This window comes from Gracilinanus agilis, chromosome 1, assembly GCF_016433145.1.
Source record: "Gracilinanus agilis isolate LMUSP501 chromosome 1, AgileGrace, whole genome shotgun sequence".
In the NCBI taxonomy this organism is placed as follows: domain Eukaryota; kingdom Metazoa; phylum Chordata; class Mammalia; order Didelphimorphia; family Didelphidae; genus Gracilinanus; species Gracilinanus agilis.
Genome location: NC_058130.1, coordinates 219,817,389 through 219,833,618, shown reverse-complemented (window position 1 = coordinate 219,833,618; position 16,230 = coordinate 219,817,389). Strand labels below are relative to the sequence as shown.

The 16,230-nt window shown below is 37.3% G+C and overlaps 2 protein-coding genes across 4 annotated transcripts in view; one reads left to right on the top strand and one right to left on the bottom strand.

Annotated features, from left to right (window-relative positions):
- The window catches only part of EIF2AK1 (eukaryotic translation initiation factor 2 alpha kinase 1), a 33,519-nt gene extending 28,107 nt beyond the window's left edge, over positions 1-5,412 (top strand). Inside the window, exons 12-15 of the mRNA XM_044660171.1 lie at positions 48-162; positions 897-976; positions 2,678-2,911; positions 5,213-5,412. Coding sequence (XP_044516106.1) covers positions 48-162; positions 897-976; positions 2,678-2,911; positions 5,213-5,347 — 564 coding nt within the window. The 3' untranslated portion in view covers positions 5,348-5,412. The remainder of the gene's footprint in view (positions 1-47; positions 163-896; positions 977-2,677; positions 2,912-5,212) is intronic.
- A 209-nt stretch (positions 5,413-5,621) lies between these two features.
- Positions 5,622-16,104, bottom strand: AIMP2 (aminoacyl tRNA synthetase complex interacting multifunctional protein 2). Of its 3 annotated transcripts, none has more exons than XM_044657443.1 (4): positions 15,885-16,104; positions 8,287-8,493; positions 7,018-7,249; positions 5,622-6,138 (listed from the first exon to the last, which is right to left on the bottom strand). In XM_044657443.1, exons 1-4 carry the CDS (start codon positions 16,026-16,028, stop codon positions 5,753-5,755), a joined length of 969 nt encoding a protein of 322 aa, XP_044513378.1. In that variant the 5' UTR covers positions 16,029-16,104; the 3' UTR covers positions 5,622-5,752. The 3 variants fall into 3 exon arrangements, with proteins under 3 accessions (XP_044513378.1, XP_044513379.1, XP_044513380.1); XM_044657444.1 differs by having other exon boundaries at positions 16,014-16,101; XM_044657445.1 differs by lacking the exon at positions 8,287-8,493.
- Positions 16,105-16,230: the final 126 nt, after the last annotated feature.

Here is a 16,230-nt window from a genome sequence, read left to right as displayed (position 1 = left end):
ATACATGAGACAAATACAAGATATTGAATTGTTTTGTCTCTTCGTAGCCCAGAAATATTTTTCTTCAAGGTCCTGACCATCATGTAAGAATAGGAGATTTTGGCCTAGCCTGTACAGACCTCATTCAGAAAGACACAGAATGGACCAGTAGAAATAGAAAAAGTAAGTTTTCTGTCAAAAAAAATTAAGTGCCTCATTGTAAATATGGTCTTTTAAATTTTAAACAGCAATAATTGCCTTTTCTTCCCCTATTTCCCTGGCTTTAGTGACTTCCGGTGAGGTAATCCTGATATCTTGAAGACTGTGCTAACAGATGATTGGCTCTGAGCTGGTACCACCAGGCTAAACATGTTTTAAGAAGAAGCTCAGGGGTAGCTAGGTAGCACAATGGATAAAGATCCAAGCCTGGGTTTGGGAGAACCTGCAAATCTGACTTCAGATATTTCCTAGCTGTATGTCCCTGGGCAAGCCACTTAACCCCATTTGCCTAGCCCTTGCCCTTCTGTCTTAGAGTTGTTATAAATGGTAAGGGTTTAAAAAAAAAAAAGATAAATGATGGACTATTTGTCTATCTTTTAAAACTGAACTAGCCAAGTTCAGAGGCTCATTACTAGGTTGGCCACAGGGTGATGAATTTTATTGCCACAGCAACTGTTGTACTGAGTACCAAATGATAGTGAACTGATAAGTTGTACCTGTAGTAGAAGTATCCTTACATATAAAACTGAGGAGAATGGAAGCATTAAAAGTATAATCACCTTCTAGAAGTTATAGCTGGAACCCAGCAAGAATTCAATAAAGCTTTATTGTTGGTAATGACATAGTAAATTGTAACCAAGATTAAGCCAAATGTATTGATAGAACCTTTGCTAATAATCAGAATATTCAAATTATAGGACTTATACATACTTCAGGAGTGGGTACTAGTCTGTATGCTTCACCAGAACAGCTGCAAGGATCTGAATATGATGCCAAGGTAGGGCCATTTAAAAATATATTTTTTCTTGTTTTCTTTAATATGTGTTTCAGGAAGCATTCAAGCACCAGTTTCTCTTTGAATATCATATTGCTCTAACAAAACTTGCTTTTTTTCCTGTTAAAATTTTTCTGCTTTTAGTTATTTTCAAATCTCTGCTGACATTGAATTGTTTTATAAAAAGCTGTCACTATAAAATGCAGTCTTCACCTCAGGTAGCTATTCTTCCTAGGAGACTGTTCTTTCACAAATCTGGCAGAGTTGTTAATTGATATTTAATGAGGAAGCTTAACTGTATAAGGGAATTGAATTCTCTGCTGTTGAATATAATGTAAGGTTTTAATAAGTCCTTTAAAAAAAACCCCATGACTTCTTAAGAGAATATCAATTCAGTAAAGATTTCTTAAGTGGCAATTATATGTTTTGAAGCATTGTGCTAGGTGTTTGAAGAGATGAGTACTGCCATCATATAGCTTACTATTCTACTAGCCTGGGATGAAGACAAGGAAAATACCTAGACATGGTCTAGAAAATGTGAGTAAGGGGGGTAGCTAGGTGGTTCAGTGGATTGAGAGCCAAGCCTATAGATGGAAAGTCCTTGCTTCAAATCTGGCCTCAGGCATTTTCTAGCTAGGTAACCCTGGATAAGTCACTTAACTTTCATTGCCTAACCCTCATTGGGCTTTTGCCTTGGTATGATACACAGTATTGATTCTAAGACAGAAGATAAGAGTTTTAAGGAAAATGTGAGGAAGTGGGGGAGTGCTCTCAGAAAACTTCTTTCCTAGAGTACATCCTAGCTTATAATTTTATTTTTCATTTATGAATAATAATTCAGTTTTGACAATAGGGAATATCACAGATATCCCTTTTTGTTAAATCTTATCCACCACCCAAACAAACTTGGCTAGAACTTTTATGAACCTTTTTTAATAAATTGGTATATTGTACAGGAAAGTAAAATTATGTTAAATCTACCAAAAATACTTTATTGATGAGTGGAGGTAAAGAGATAGTTGAACCTGAAAGTAATTTTACAATTTTCTGCTAGTTTATAGCAGACTAAAGAAATTTTTTTTGTCAGTTTCTCCAATGACAACCTAATTTTTCATTGGGTGAGGAGTGTTAGAACTTATCTCATCTTTTTCTTTGTACAATGACCAATCTAGGAGAACCTTATTTATTCTAGGGCAGTGATAGGCAAACTACTCCCTGTGGGCCAGATCTAGGCCGTAGTTTTCCCATCACTGCTTTAAGCAATTCCCTAATCACTACGCCCCCCACATCCAGATGTAGTGATTAGGAAATTGCTTAAGGCAGTGATGGGAAAACTATGGCCTAGATCTGGCCCACGGGGAATAGTTTGCCCATTACTGTTCTAGGGTATTCTCCATTGTATGATCTGGACAGACTGGAGAGATGAAAGGATTAAATTGTGTTGACCCTTAACAAGTAGTCTTGTCTAATCTTAGTAATTGATTTGTCATGTCTTTTAGCCTATTGGGGATATTCCAGGCCTGTTACCCACTTCTTTTATTGTTGGTAAATGTAAAACCAGTTTTCTCTGTTATCAGTTATCAGAATGGTAAACCTATTGGCCTTAAACAATTGATTTTCTTCTGGTTATAAAATTAAAATGTAAAAATGTCATTCTGAAAGTAAATTTCTACTAATAAACTTGTGTACCTTTTGTTTTTCTAGTCAGACATGTATAGTTTGGGTGTAATTCTTCTAGAGCTCTTTCAGCCATTTGGAACAGAAATGGAAAGAGCAGAAGTTCTAACAGGCTTAAGAAATGGTCAGATTCCAGAATCACTTAGCCAAAGATGTCCAGTACAAGCCAAATACATAAAACAATTAACCAGGAGTAATTCTTCACAGAGACCTTCTGCTGCAGAGCTACTAGAAAGTGAACTTTTTCAAAGTCCTGGAAATGTAAGTTATGATATTCGATTTGTTGATAAAATGTGTTGCTTAAAAATAGCATTTGGTCATTATAAATTACTACTCAATGTTCCTCACACACGAAAAAGTTCAGATTATGAAAGTATGCCTCTTTTTAAGTATGCCAGTGAAAAGGAAATCGGTTTATGGAGATTCTTATCTCTCATCTCAAGAATTTCTTTGGTAGCCTGAGGTGGTAAAATTATTCCAAATTATTTTGGAAGAAATTAAACAGATTGGCTTATTTTTATTCTCTTATATAGTCACATTTTATTATGTTATACTTATTATATTCTTAACCTAAGTATTTCCTTTTTACTAACATTTTATAGATCTTATGAAAAAACTATTTGTGCACTGGTATGTAAAAAACCACAGTTTCAAAAAGGAATACAAATGAAGTGTGGAAGAGCAGCTGGATTTAACATCAGACAGGTGTTTCAGGAGATCTACAATCTAGAGGAGCAAGTTAACTAGTTTTTGGCTAGGTAGGAAGCAAGAATATCTAGTATGTACGCATGTGACTTATATTAGGCCATTACTTCATTGAAGTGTAGTGCATCTTGCTCTGGAATGACTAATTGATGAAAAGGTTAAAGTAGGAATAGGTAGTTTTCAGAGGAAGAAATCCAAGCTAGCAATAACCACATGAAAGGATACTTTAAAGCACTAATAGAGAAATTCAAATTGACACAATTCTGAGGTTCTTTCTCATACCCATAAAATTGGCGAAGTTGACAAAAAAGGAAAATGATGAATGCAGGTAGGACCATAGGAAAACAAGTACATGAATGCATTATTGACTTGTAAACTGGTCCAAATAGTCAGTAGTGCAAATTGGAATTATGTCTCAAAGGCTATCACACTATGCAATACCCACTACACAAAGAGACCAAAGCAAGAGGGAAAGGACTCATCATACATGCAAAAAAGTTATAGTAGCTCTTTCTATTTTTGTGGTACCAAAGATTTGGAAACTGATGATATCTCTCATTTGGGATAGCTGAACAAGTTATATGTATGCGATAGAATACTGTTGTGCTATAAAAAATGATTTAAGGGCATGGTCAGAGAAACATAAGATTTTTATGGAGAGATACAGAATAAGCAGTGAGAAACAATTTATACTCCAAGAACAAAACTGTAAAGACAAAAGAACTTTCTTTGCACTGTGATCAATACAATGACCAACCAGTTTCTGAGGTCCCATGATTAAATATGCTAACTACTTCCCGTTAGAAGTGAAGAATTCAGAGGTCTGAGGTGTTACTTTTTTGTTTGGGCACAGCCTGTGAATACAAGCTAGACTGTACAAGTTTATATCAAGGTTTTTATTTTTCTTGTTTCCTCAGTTGGAGATAAGAGAGTGGCAGGGGGGAGGGAGAAAACGAGGATCTGAAAATGAAATTTTATTTTTAAAATGATATTTTAAGTGGCTTGTTTCTATCCTGTTTCTTCCATTAAATAGCTGTGACTTTGGATGTTATTTAAATTGTCTGGGCCTGATTCATCATTTATAAATGAGCCAGATTATTGCTAAATCCCCTTCTAACAATATTTATTATTTATTGTTATTTACTAACAATATTTTTAAAAGTCCAGACTTGGCCAAGCCATTCCTATGCTATACTACAAGTATGTATGGTTATCATATGGTATCTAACCATACCTGCTTCAGGTATTTTTAATTACTTAAGAGAAAAACTTTACAAAATACTACACAGAGCTTTATACAGTGGTATTAATTGACTATTAAGTGACTCACATTTTAAATGCTATGTGTTTTTAAAGATTTTTAAATTTTTTTCCCAAATTTAGAATAACTGTCTTTTCTACTAACTTAGGGTAACACTAAGAATTCTACTCTTAAAGAGTAAATAAGGAAAAAGTATAGTAATTTACATTCCTAAAGTTTTATAATAAAGCATATATATAGTTAATTATGCCAAACATTTTGTGTTGTCTGTTTAAGTTAACAAACATTTGTTTTCATATCCTGTAGAGGAGGAATATTATTAAATTTAATTTTGAAATACCACTTTAAGTCTTCTTCCTAAAACTGTAGATGACTTATGGATAATTGCTTGTTGTTTTCCTTGGTTCATATAAAAAAAGGTTTACAGAAGGATTATGTTCTCAAGAAAATGTTTTATGATCAAATGGAAATATAGCCTCATCTTTTTCTGAAAAAGGACTTGTGGGGATTTTTGTTGCTCTCTGTGGAGGGGACAAAAATCACCCCATACTTTAATGGGAAAAATAGAGGAGATTAAATTTTTTTTTCCTTTTCAGATGAATTGTATCCTACAGAAGAAAGTAGTTGAACAAGAAAAAGAAATTGAAAAGCTCAAGGAAACTATAAGACTGCTTTCTCTGGAAAAAGGCATAAAGGAAGACTTGAAAGAATGCGGAGACTCTCCGGCCTGACCCCCTGATAGGATAATGTATAAGAATGGGCACAATAATTTTAAAATAAATATTTGTTAAATTTTGTTGGATCTACTGGAATATGAATAAGTTTTACAAATTTATATGTGTTTGGGGCCATTCTTGTATTCTTAATCTGTATATACAGAGTAACATTATTAAAATCAAGGTTTAAAACCTGAAAAATTGTTTTTAACTAAGGTTTCTTTTGCTTACCTTGCTAATCAACTTATACTAATCAGCCGTCAGAAAATTTATGTAGAGGAGCCACAAGTTCTATAATAATTTTATTGGTTCTTGACATCTGGCCATAAGTCATCAACTTTAGTAAAAGTACATTTACAAGCAGGCATGAAGCAGTACTACTTTTCAGTCATGCCCCTTTAAAAAACGTATTCTAAGGATTTACTTCAGGAGTTTCAGAGCAATGTTAAAAGAGGCCAAATTTTCACATGATTTCATCCATTTCTGCACATTAGCTGGAACGGAATTAGAACTACCTGATTGCTGAAGTGCACACCAAGCTATAATGTCTGCTGCAGTGAGTTCATTTCCCACCAGCCAGGGACTTCTGCCAAGAGCAGAGTTCATGGAGCGTAAGACAGCTGCTTTTTCTTTACTGCTTCCTTCTCTCAACTGAAAAAGAGCCATATCTATCCAACTATCTATAAGTGTTAGACTAACAGCATTATGTGTCTGGCCAAACAGTGAGAATAAAAACCGAGCAATGTTCCCTTCACCTTCGATAGGACACATTGTTTGAATACTGAACTTCATCTGGGGCTTTGGCACTGAAAAGAAAAAAAAAATCTCAGAATTAGTAACTAATAGTAACTTTGTTTTAAATAAGGATATTAGCTAACTATTACTTTAAAAATTATAAAGGACAAACTCTAGTAGCAATGATATGTTTGCTTATGAGTGCCTGAAAGGAATTTTCCAAAAGCACATTAACCAATCAGTTTCTTTTTAACCAAGAGATTAGCCAATATAATCAACCAGAAAAGAACACTAATAAAGATGAATTGTGCATTTTTTCCTTTCTTTATTAAAAAACCCCATACCTTCTGTCAGTATCAATTCTAAGACAGAAGAGCAGTAAGGACTAGACAAATAGGGTTAAGTGACTTGCCCAGGGCCACATAGGAAGTGTCTCTGAGTTCAAATTTGAACCCAGATCCACTTGGCTCTCTACTGTGCTACGTTGCCCCAGAACTGGGAAAGTATAGGAACTTAACCCAAAATTGTTCTGAGTAAAAGTATTAGAGTATTAAGAAATAAAGAAGAGTTTTGGCATATTCCAAAGAGATCTTGTGAAAGAATGGTTAATGAGGGGAAACAATCACCATTGAGATATTGAAGTATATGGCACTTATACAATGGTATGATGCATTTAATATTTAAGTTTACTAAGGCTACTTTTAAAAATATGATTTTTCTGACTTTTAAAAAACATGTAGTTTAGCAATAAAGGGAGAGAGACATTACCTTTAAAAATGTCATTGGTTTGATTCAACTGTCAAAATAATGGAAACTGAATTTTCTTTTAAATTTTTTTCTTTTCATTAGTTTTCATTTTTCTAGAAAACATAAATCTTAACATAATTTTGTCTTGTAATATATAAATTTCATTATTTATATCATCAGTTTAACTACAATCCTCTACCTACCATCCTTCCAAATTAAGGTAAAGCCCAATTGATATTCATGTCGTGACTGTTTCTTGGCCTGTTCTCCAAAACACTTTAAAAGATTTTCAGGAACATTCTTTACAGATGAATGCACATGAACAGTTGATAATATCTTGTAGTGTTCACAAAGGAAGTTATGTAGCACCAACAAGGAAAGTGGAGGCACAGTTGGGTTTGCATTGATCACAATATCTTTCAATGCTCCATAATCCTGCATTGAAATTATAAAAAAGAAAGAAAGAAACTAGTAGTATAAAATCCTGCTCTAGAAATGTTATTCTAAATTACAACTCCATAAAAGTAATTCTCTCTTATTTAGCAATCCAAAAGAACTCTCCATTTCTACCTATTAAATGTTTTGTCAATAAAGATCCTCTTATGAGAAATCTTATTTTAAATACAGATGTTTTGACTATTTCACTGGTGTAGGGAACTCCAAAGTAAAGAGAACTCTCCCTCCTCTAATGCAGATCAGTAAACCTACTTCTATTCGGTATTAGTGAATTGCCTGGGACATTGAAGTTTAAATTTCTTCAGTGTCACGCTTTCAGTATATCAGAGAAAGTATTTGAGATTAGTTCTCTATCTACTTCCATGTTTAGCCTAGTGATTTCATAGTTTTGAAACCTGACTTAACCTTAAATAAAGGCTACTCTTCATTAAGTTATTTGACATTTTTGGAGAATGAGCTTAACATGCTTATCCCTTTAAGAATTGAAACTTCTTTTTAACCTTTTTTGATGGAAATGTAAAATGTTCTGTAGGTACTCTATTGTTTTCTGCTGTAATACATAAAACGAACACAATTTAACACATTCTTGATAATTTGGTCATTATAAGCAATTACTGTATTCTGCTGTACTATAATGATACCCAAGATGGTTCTATGAAGATCCATAGAACTTTCTGCGTTGCCACAACTTCCCTAGTTCTAGCCTTCATTCTCTGCCAAGGAAGAAAGGGAAACCAAACTAAATAGATTAATTAACTTAAAGGAAAACACTATCCTAAATTAGGCTCTGTGACAGCTAATTAATTTTCTCATTGTTTAGGAGGCATTTTTCTTTCACTTCAAAATCTAGGGGGGACTGTAACAAATTTCTTTATTTTTTTAAAATTTGATTTGAAAAATGGATGTAACAAATTTCATTTGAGATACTTAGATACTTTTTAGTACCATTCCTAGAATTCTTAGTGAAAAAATGACCCAAACATGCTACCATGATTCAACTTTAAACATGAACTTACCTTCCCAAGCATTGAATCTAAGTCTACTGCACTCGTCGTTAAAGTAGTATATTCATCAGCTTGGATCATGTTTGTCACATCAAAGTCTGCATCTGGAGTTTGTATCATCTTGGAGAGCCCATCAACAGCAGCTTTCAATTCATACAAACGTTTTAAAATCTCTTCTTGGCGAGACTCAAGGGCCTGAAGAGATGGATCAGCCTCTTCCTAAATCAACCAAAATCAACAATGTTTTCATTTCCTTTTAGAATTCATTTTTTCCATCTGAAAGTATTCTTTTGTTGATGCCAAAGTCAGGCAATGAAGAAATGTTATCTTCTCCATAAAATTTTAAATACATTGATCCTCCTTTCTCTTCTTATTCTATTATATTACTAATAGAAAAGGAGATATAAATGCTTATATTTTTAATAGCTCATGCTATTGTCATATGCAGTCTGTAAGCACTCAGTAATTAAGTTCTAGTTTTTATTTTGAAATTATGTTCTAAAATTTTAAACTATTTCATGCAATTTAGTATAGCAAGGTGAACAGATACAGAAAATTGATGCAGAATATCCTGAACATTCACAGAACCTCAAAAACACTCTGCACACTTTGTAGAAAATCTCTTTGGTATCTAATAATTAAGCTACTTGCAATAAAATAGAAAAAAAATTTATTGGAAAAAGCCCAAAATGTTTAGTTTTGGAAATGTCTTTATTTACATTTGAATATTAATGTTTCCTGTCCTAAGAATGAAATTCAAGTTAAAAAAAATGAAAGCAGATTACAAGGACCTCACTTAGAAAATGATTCCATTTCTCTATTTCTGCTCAAAATCACAATGCTGCTAAAAACATGTCAGTTGCATGTAAAAAACCAAGCTGAGGCAAATGTCTCTTAGTTTTAACCCTGAGTGGGGAAAGTGGTTAAGTATCTGGGTTTCAGAGGGCTTCTCTGAAATCACATATTTCATGAGAGGCAGAAGGTACAATTTTTCATCTCTGCACTGTTAGGATATGGGCTTTATGTTTTTTCTAATAACAATAATGTCCTGTCCCTAGATCCTAACCATAGTCATTTATCTTGTGATCAATAATAGTGCATGATGCAAAATGGATAACCAGTTAGGGGTGAAATATAGTAATATGTCAAATAATTAAGTAGGCACTGACTGGAAATGAAAGTGATGCATGATTTTTGATATGAAAAATAAATATCTTTAATCATGATACTAAGAGTTGCAAATACTATTTATCAGGCAGTATTTGTTTCATATCTAAATTTTTCTTCCCTGAAGTTTTTTTGAGACATAGTAGGAAGAACGCTGGACTAGGAATAAGATAACTTTGGTTTGAGTCTTTAAGTATCTGAAAAGCTGTCATAGGGAAGAGGGATCAGATTTGTTTAGTTTAGTCCCAGTGAGACAAAAAATAATGAGAAGCTGCTGCAAAGACACAGATTTGACTTTCTGAGGTTCCCTCTTGGACAGTTTTCAAGTAAAGAGACGAAGACTAGCTATAACACTTGTAAAAGAGATTCTTGTTCAGGATCATAATTTGGAGCTTGAACAGTCATCTAGACCAACCCCTTAGTTGCACAGAAAAGGTAATTGAGATTCAGGAGAAATGACTTTTCTAATCTTATAGCAAATGGCAGAAAACGGTGTTCAAATACAGGTCTTCTGACTCCAGATCAAGGCTTTTTTCTATTGCAACACAGTTTTGGGTTGGACTCAATGTCCTCCATTTTCCCTCCAATTCTGAGATTCTGTGAATCTTTGGACTACCAATTGTGTGACCTTGGGCAAGTCACATCATCTCTCCAAGCCTCAGTTTCTTCATCCTTAAAACTGGGATAATATATACCTTAACGGACTGTTGCTGTTTTTCTTTTGGAGTAACTAGAGATCATGCAAAAAACATTCTAAGAATGATAAGCTTTTAGCTTTGTCCAAGTGCTGGACCAATTAGGCCCTTTAAAACTTAAAAAGAGGGGGCAGGAGGTGGCTCAGTGAATTGAGAGCCAGGCCTAGAGATGGGAGGTCCTAGGTTAAAATCTGGCCTCGGAAACTTCCTAATTGAGTGACCCTGCGCAAGTCACTTAACCCCCATTGCCTAGCCCTTAGAACCAGTACTAAGTCGGAAGATGAGGGTTAAAAAAACAAAACTAAACTAAAAGAAAAAATTGAAAGATGTGCAATAGTAAAATTACAAATATCATGTGACTTGCTCAAAGTTATATTGGTCAAATAACTTGCCCATGGTCACAGTAAGTGACTGGACTGGGATCAGGGCTCAATCTGCTACCCCTCCCTGAATCTGTGATGTATGCCACAGGAGAAAACTTTTATTTCATTTTATTTTAAATGATTAAGAAAATTTTTCCATGGTTACATGATTCATGTTCTTTCCCTCCTCTCCTCCCACCCCATTCCCATAGCCAACTCAAAATGCCACTGGGTTTTTACATGTGTCATTGATCAAGACCTATTTCTATATTATTGATATTTGCACTACTAGGGTGATCGTTTTAGAGTCTACATCCCCAATCATATCCCCATTGACCCATGTGATCGAGCAGTTGTTTTTCTTCTGTGTTTCTACTCCCAGTTTTCTCTGGATGTGGATTGCATTTTTTTCTCCCAAGTCCCTCAGAAATGTCTTAGATCATTGCATTGCTGTTAGTAGAAGTCCATTACATTTGATTGTACCACAGTGTATCTGTCTCTGTGTATATAGTTCTCCTGGTTCTGCTCCTTTCACTCTGCATCAATTTCTAGAGGTCGTTCCAGTTCACATGGAATTCCTCCAGTTCATTATTCCTTTTAGCAAAGTAGTATTCCATCACTAACAGATACCACAATTTGTTTAGCCATTCCCCAATCAAAAGGCATCCCCTCATTTTCCAATTTTTTTGCCACCACAAAGAGTGTGGCCATAAATATTTTTGTATAAGTCTTTTTCCTTATTATCTCTTTGGGGAGTATAAACCCAGCAGTGGTAGAAACCTTCTTTTAGACCATACCCCGGATTTCATCTGAGCAGAGTATTCCAGGGAAGAAAATCGCTCCAACCAGTGCAGAACAGTAAATGAGGCACTGAGAGATTAAGTGATTTGTTGAGATTCATAGTACAGCCAAAAACACATTTCAGAGGTAAGAGTAGAACCCAGGTCTTCCTGACTTTGAAGGCCAATATTTAGCTGTGGTAGCAAATTGGGAAATATGGAATTTGTTTTAGGTATACACACATATCAATCTGAGGGCTGGAATATAATAACAGCTTATGTTTAGTCTTGTAAGATTTACAAAGTGCTTCATCAACATTCTCATTTAGTTCTAATGGCTACTTTATGAAGTGAGTACTACTCACCTCATTTATAGATTAATAAACTGGGGCTTACAGAGTTTGAATGATATACTGAACATAGCTAGTATATAATTGAGGCAAGATTCAAAACCAGGTCTTCCTGACTACCAAGGCCAATGCCATTATGTATCATGACAGAAATTCTTTGGGGACTTGGGTTAAGGGAAAAGAAAGTGCACTGATCTTGAGTTAAGAGGATCTGCGTTTGGATCCCAACTAGTTCTACTGTTTGCTACCTTGGTTCGACTGTGGGGAAATCAGCCTCTTTGTTTTAGTTTCTTCATCCATAAAATAAGGTCATAAGAGGATCTCTTAAGGTAACTTTCTAGCTCTAAATATTATCTTGTGTTTAAATGAACACATGCTACCTGCTACCCTTGTCCTCTCATTAAAAATGAAATGGATTGCTGCTGAATGTTTAGTATTTTAACTTTTCACTCTAGTTTTTTTTTTTTAAGGAAAGATGTTTTAAGGAAAGGTGGGAAAAAAAAAAACCCAGACAACTTTGTAGGATCTTTTAAAAATGTTATTAGATAAAGGATAGAAGAGACATGGGAGTTCAAGTCTTGGTTCCATTATTTGCTAGTTGTGATCTTGAGCAAGCCATTTAAGGTGGCGCTTGGTTTCATTTTCTGTCAAATGGATAATGTACTATTTCATAGGGTGTGAAGTAGCATGCTGTAGAAGGGGAACTAGAGGAGATCACCAAATAGTGTTGACTGGAAGTTTACTACAAATTTCTGCTACCTACTCTTAACTAGGCCCCCATTTCAGCGAGGTACTTCAATACCTCCCCCTCCCTGATTGCTTATCTTACTGTGGCTATTCCAAACCTTTTTATCTCTCCCTTTCCTTTTCATACCAGGATCTGCCTTCATGCTTCACTAAAAAAAAGTAAGGCCATTTGATAGAATTCCTCTCCTCTTCTCATATTGCTGACATCAAACTCCACTACCTCCTCCTTTAACCTACTTTCTGGGCAGTGGCTCCCTTTTGTCACCAACTTAACCACCCTATATGTACCAGTGATTCTATCCTCTTCCACTCCAGGAGATGGTCCTCACTATCTCTCTTACTACCAACCCTTCAAATCTTCAGTGTCTCACAATCTATTGGTTCCTTCCCTGCTACTTACAAACATATTTAACTCTCCCCATCCTTAGAAAAGCTTCACTGGATCCAACTGTGCCTGCTAACTTCTGCCCCATGCCTCTTCTTTTGTCAGTTAAACTCCTCTGAGAAATCTGTCTTAATATCGATGCCTTAATTTTCTCTCCTCACTCTCTTCTAAACCCTTTTCATTTGGTTTTTTAACCTCATCATTCAACTGAAACTATTCTCTCCAAAGTTACCAATGATCTTTTTTTTTTTTTTTTTTTAAACCCTTGTACTTTGGTGTATTGTCTCATAGTTGGAAGATTGGTAAGGGTGGGCAATGGGGGTCAAGTGACTTGCCCAGGGTCACACAGCTGGGAAGTGGCTGAGGCCGGGTTTGAACCTAGGACCTCCTGTCTCTAGGCCTGACTCTCACTCCACTGAGCTACCCAGCTGCCCCCACCAATGATCTTTTAATTGCCAAATTTAACAGCCTTTTTTCTTTTCCCCCTTTCAATCCTCATTCTTCTTTGCCTTTCAGCAGCATCTGATACTTCTTACCACCTTCTCCTGAATACTCTTTTCTCTCTGGATTTTTGATTCTACTTTCCCCTCAACATTCTAAAACTGAACTTATCATCACTCTTCCCCCTAAATACTTTCCCCAAACCTCCCGTTTTCTATAGGAGGCACTACTATCTCTCCAGTTTCTTAGGATTATAACCTTGGCATTATCCTGGACTCCCCCTCTCCCTTCATTTGTACATTCGATTGGTTGCCAAATTTTGCTATTTCTATCTTCAGAATACAAAATTAACAACACATCTCCCTGTGTTCCAGCCTTCAACACTTTTCCCTGTGATTACTGCAACAGTCCTCTAATCTGTCTCTGACTCAGAGTCTTTTGCCACTCTACAGTTCATTTTGCACTTTGCTGCCCAAGTAATTCTTTGTTAAGTATGGTCCTAACCATATGACTCTACTGTTCAACCAATTCCAATAGCTTCCTATTGCCTCTAAAAGAAAATATAAACTCTAGTTAGCTTTTAAAGCCTTCCCTAATGTGGTCCTAACCTCTTTTCCCAAACTTAACTGGACATCCCTCCTGCATACAATCCAGGCTAAATGGGTTTCTCTCTGTTACTCACTTGTGACTTTCCATCTGCCATCTACACTGTAATGGTCTCTCTTACTTGGAATCCTTTCTGCCTCCTCAGATATAGGTTAGGCAGTCTACTAAGGGGAAAATCATTGTGGAAAGGGGGTCTTTTTCATTAAACCACCAGCAATAATTGCTGACCAAATGCCACAGAAGCCCTGTGGATGCCAGGACACCACCACCCCAGACTACTGATCCTTCTTCTAGCCCAGCCCTAACAGCCATCATCTAGGAAGGAAATTCCTGGAGAAGAGGCCAGCCATCTCCACCGTCTGCCACCCTGGGAAAGACAGCCTAGAATAGTGATGGCAAACCTTTTAGAGACATGTGCCCGTGCCCCACCCTCTAGAGATAACAGGGATGCTGGGCAGAGGGACAGGTGAAGTGAAAAAAAATGTCCTCAGGCATGGAGAGGGAGAAAGGAACAGCTTGGGTCTGGTCCTTCTGACTTTCTAGTAACAAACTTTGGCAGGTGTGCAATAGGTTCACCACCAAGGGCCTAGAAGAAGCAACAAGATACTCTGGAGGAGAGACAAGAGGCAGCACATGCTAAGCAAGTCAAATTTACAGTTATGCTATTTTTATTTGTACTTCTTTCCTCTATTAGATTGTAAGCTGCTTCTTAGTATGGAGGGTTTCATTCTTTGTCCCCAGTGCCTAGTAAATGTCTCACATACTGGTAATCTTATTGCTTGATAAATATTTGTTGATTTAATGGTTTTCTTTCTCTCTGCTCTTTCTCAGTCTCTGCTCCATCTTCATCCATGTCACACCCACTAACTATGAGTGTCCCAATCCCAAGGTTCCCTTTTGGTCCTTTTCTATTTTCTGTTCTCTTTCACTAGAAGTTCAATTATCTTCTCCATGCTGATGATTCTCAGAACTTATAATTATAGTCTCTCTCTCTTGAGCTCCAATCTTTCCTCACCAACTGCCTTTTAGACATTTCAAACTGGATGCTTTATAGGCATCTTACATTCTGCAAATCCAAAACACAATTCCTCCTCTTGCCTTCCTCATAAAACATTATTCTCTTCCCAATTTCCCTTTTACTATTGAGGACACCATCTTTTGTTATCCAAGTTCACAAACACAGCATCATCCTCAGCTCTTCCCTCTCTCTCATTTTTCTCCCAGAGTATCTCTCTTATATGTCCCTCTTCTCCACTCCCACAGCCACAACTCTAGTTCCGACCCTCATCAATCACCTCACACCTGGACTATTGCAACAGCCTTCTAAGTGGGTTCCCTGATTCAAATTTCTCTTCATTCTAATCAGTCTTCCTGGACATCACTTACTTATGGGTAAGAAATTTAAAAACTGAATTGGGGTGAGGTAATCAAGAGGTCTTGGGGCAGCCCTGAGAAAAAAGGCCAAGTAGAGTCGTAGTAGGAAAAAAACACTCGCTGGTTTTGGAGACAGAGACCCTGGGTTAGAATCTTGTGACAAACAAGTCTCTGGGCTCTCTGGCTCTAACTTTCCTCATCTGTAAAAAGAGGGGATTTGCATCAGATAGGTGACTCCTAGGAGATCCTTCCGGCTCTACCACTAAGATCCAACGATGGCTCCCAGTACCGGGCAGCGGGCAGGGACTGGGCCTCGGGAAAGGGTGAGTTCGGGTTCCAGGGCCGGGGGAGCCTCTTAGCTCAGGCCGCACAAGGGCTATTCCCTTCTGGGAGAACATCCACGCAAAAGTTCCAAAAACCAATCCCAGAAATGAAGCCGAGGGGACGGGCAGTCCCATCCCAAGACCTTACACTTCGCCCAACCGCCTCGGTAAAACACTGAGACTGACTGCCCCGCTTCGCAGCAGTAACAGCTGCGCACACCCCGCACTGCTCCCCCCCTCCCCCAACAGATTAAGCCCTCCCACAACCACGCGCTCCGAACCCCGCGCGCCCACTCTGCCCCGCCCCGGCTCCGAGGGCTACAGGATCAGAGCGCGTGCGCGCGCAGACGGAGTTACGGAGGCGCTCGGCCGGGATCCTACCTGCACGTGCCCTGCGGGGCCCACGGTGAAGGCTGAGCCTCGGTTCTTGCCGTGTATATTAGGGACTCGGTACATGCAGGTGGGGAGCTCTACACACAGCGATCCACTCACCCCGTGATAGGGCTTTACCTGGTACATAGGCATCGCGGAAAGGAAGTGAGGGGGGAGTCACAGGAAAGTGCACACAACAGCACTGTGGCTACGACGGACAAATGGCAATTACTATGAATCCTTCCGTTGCTGCGGCTAGAGAACCGGAAAACCCTGTAGTTTAGGCTTACTGAGTGGTCGAAGCTCCTGGACTGACGCGTGATGCACCTTGTTCCCAGCCAATCAGAGTAAGAGG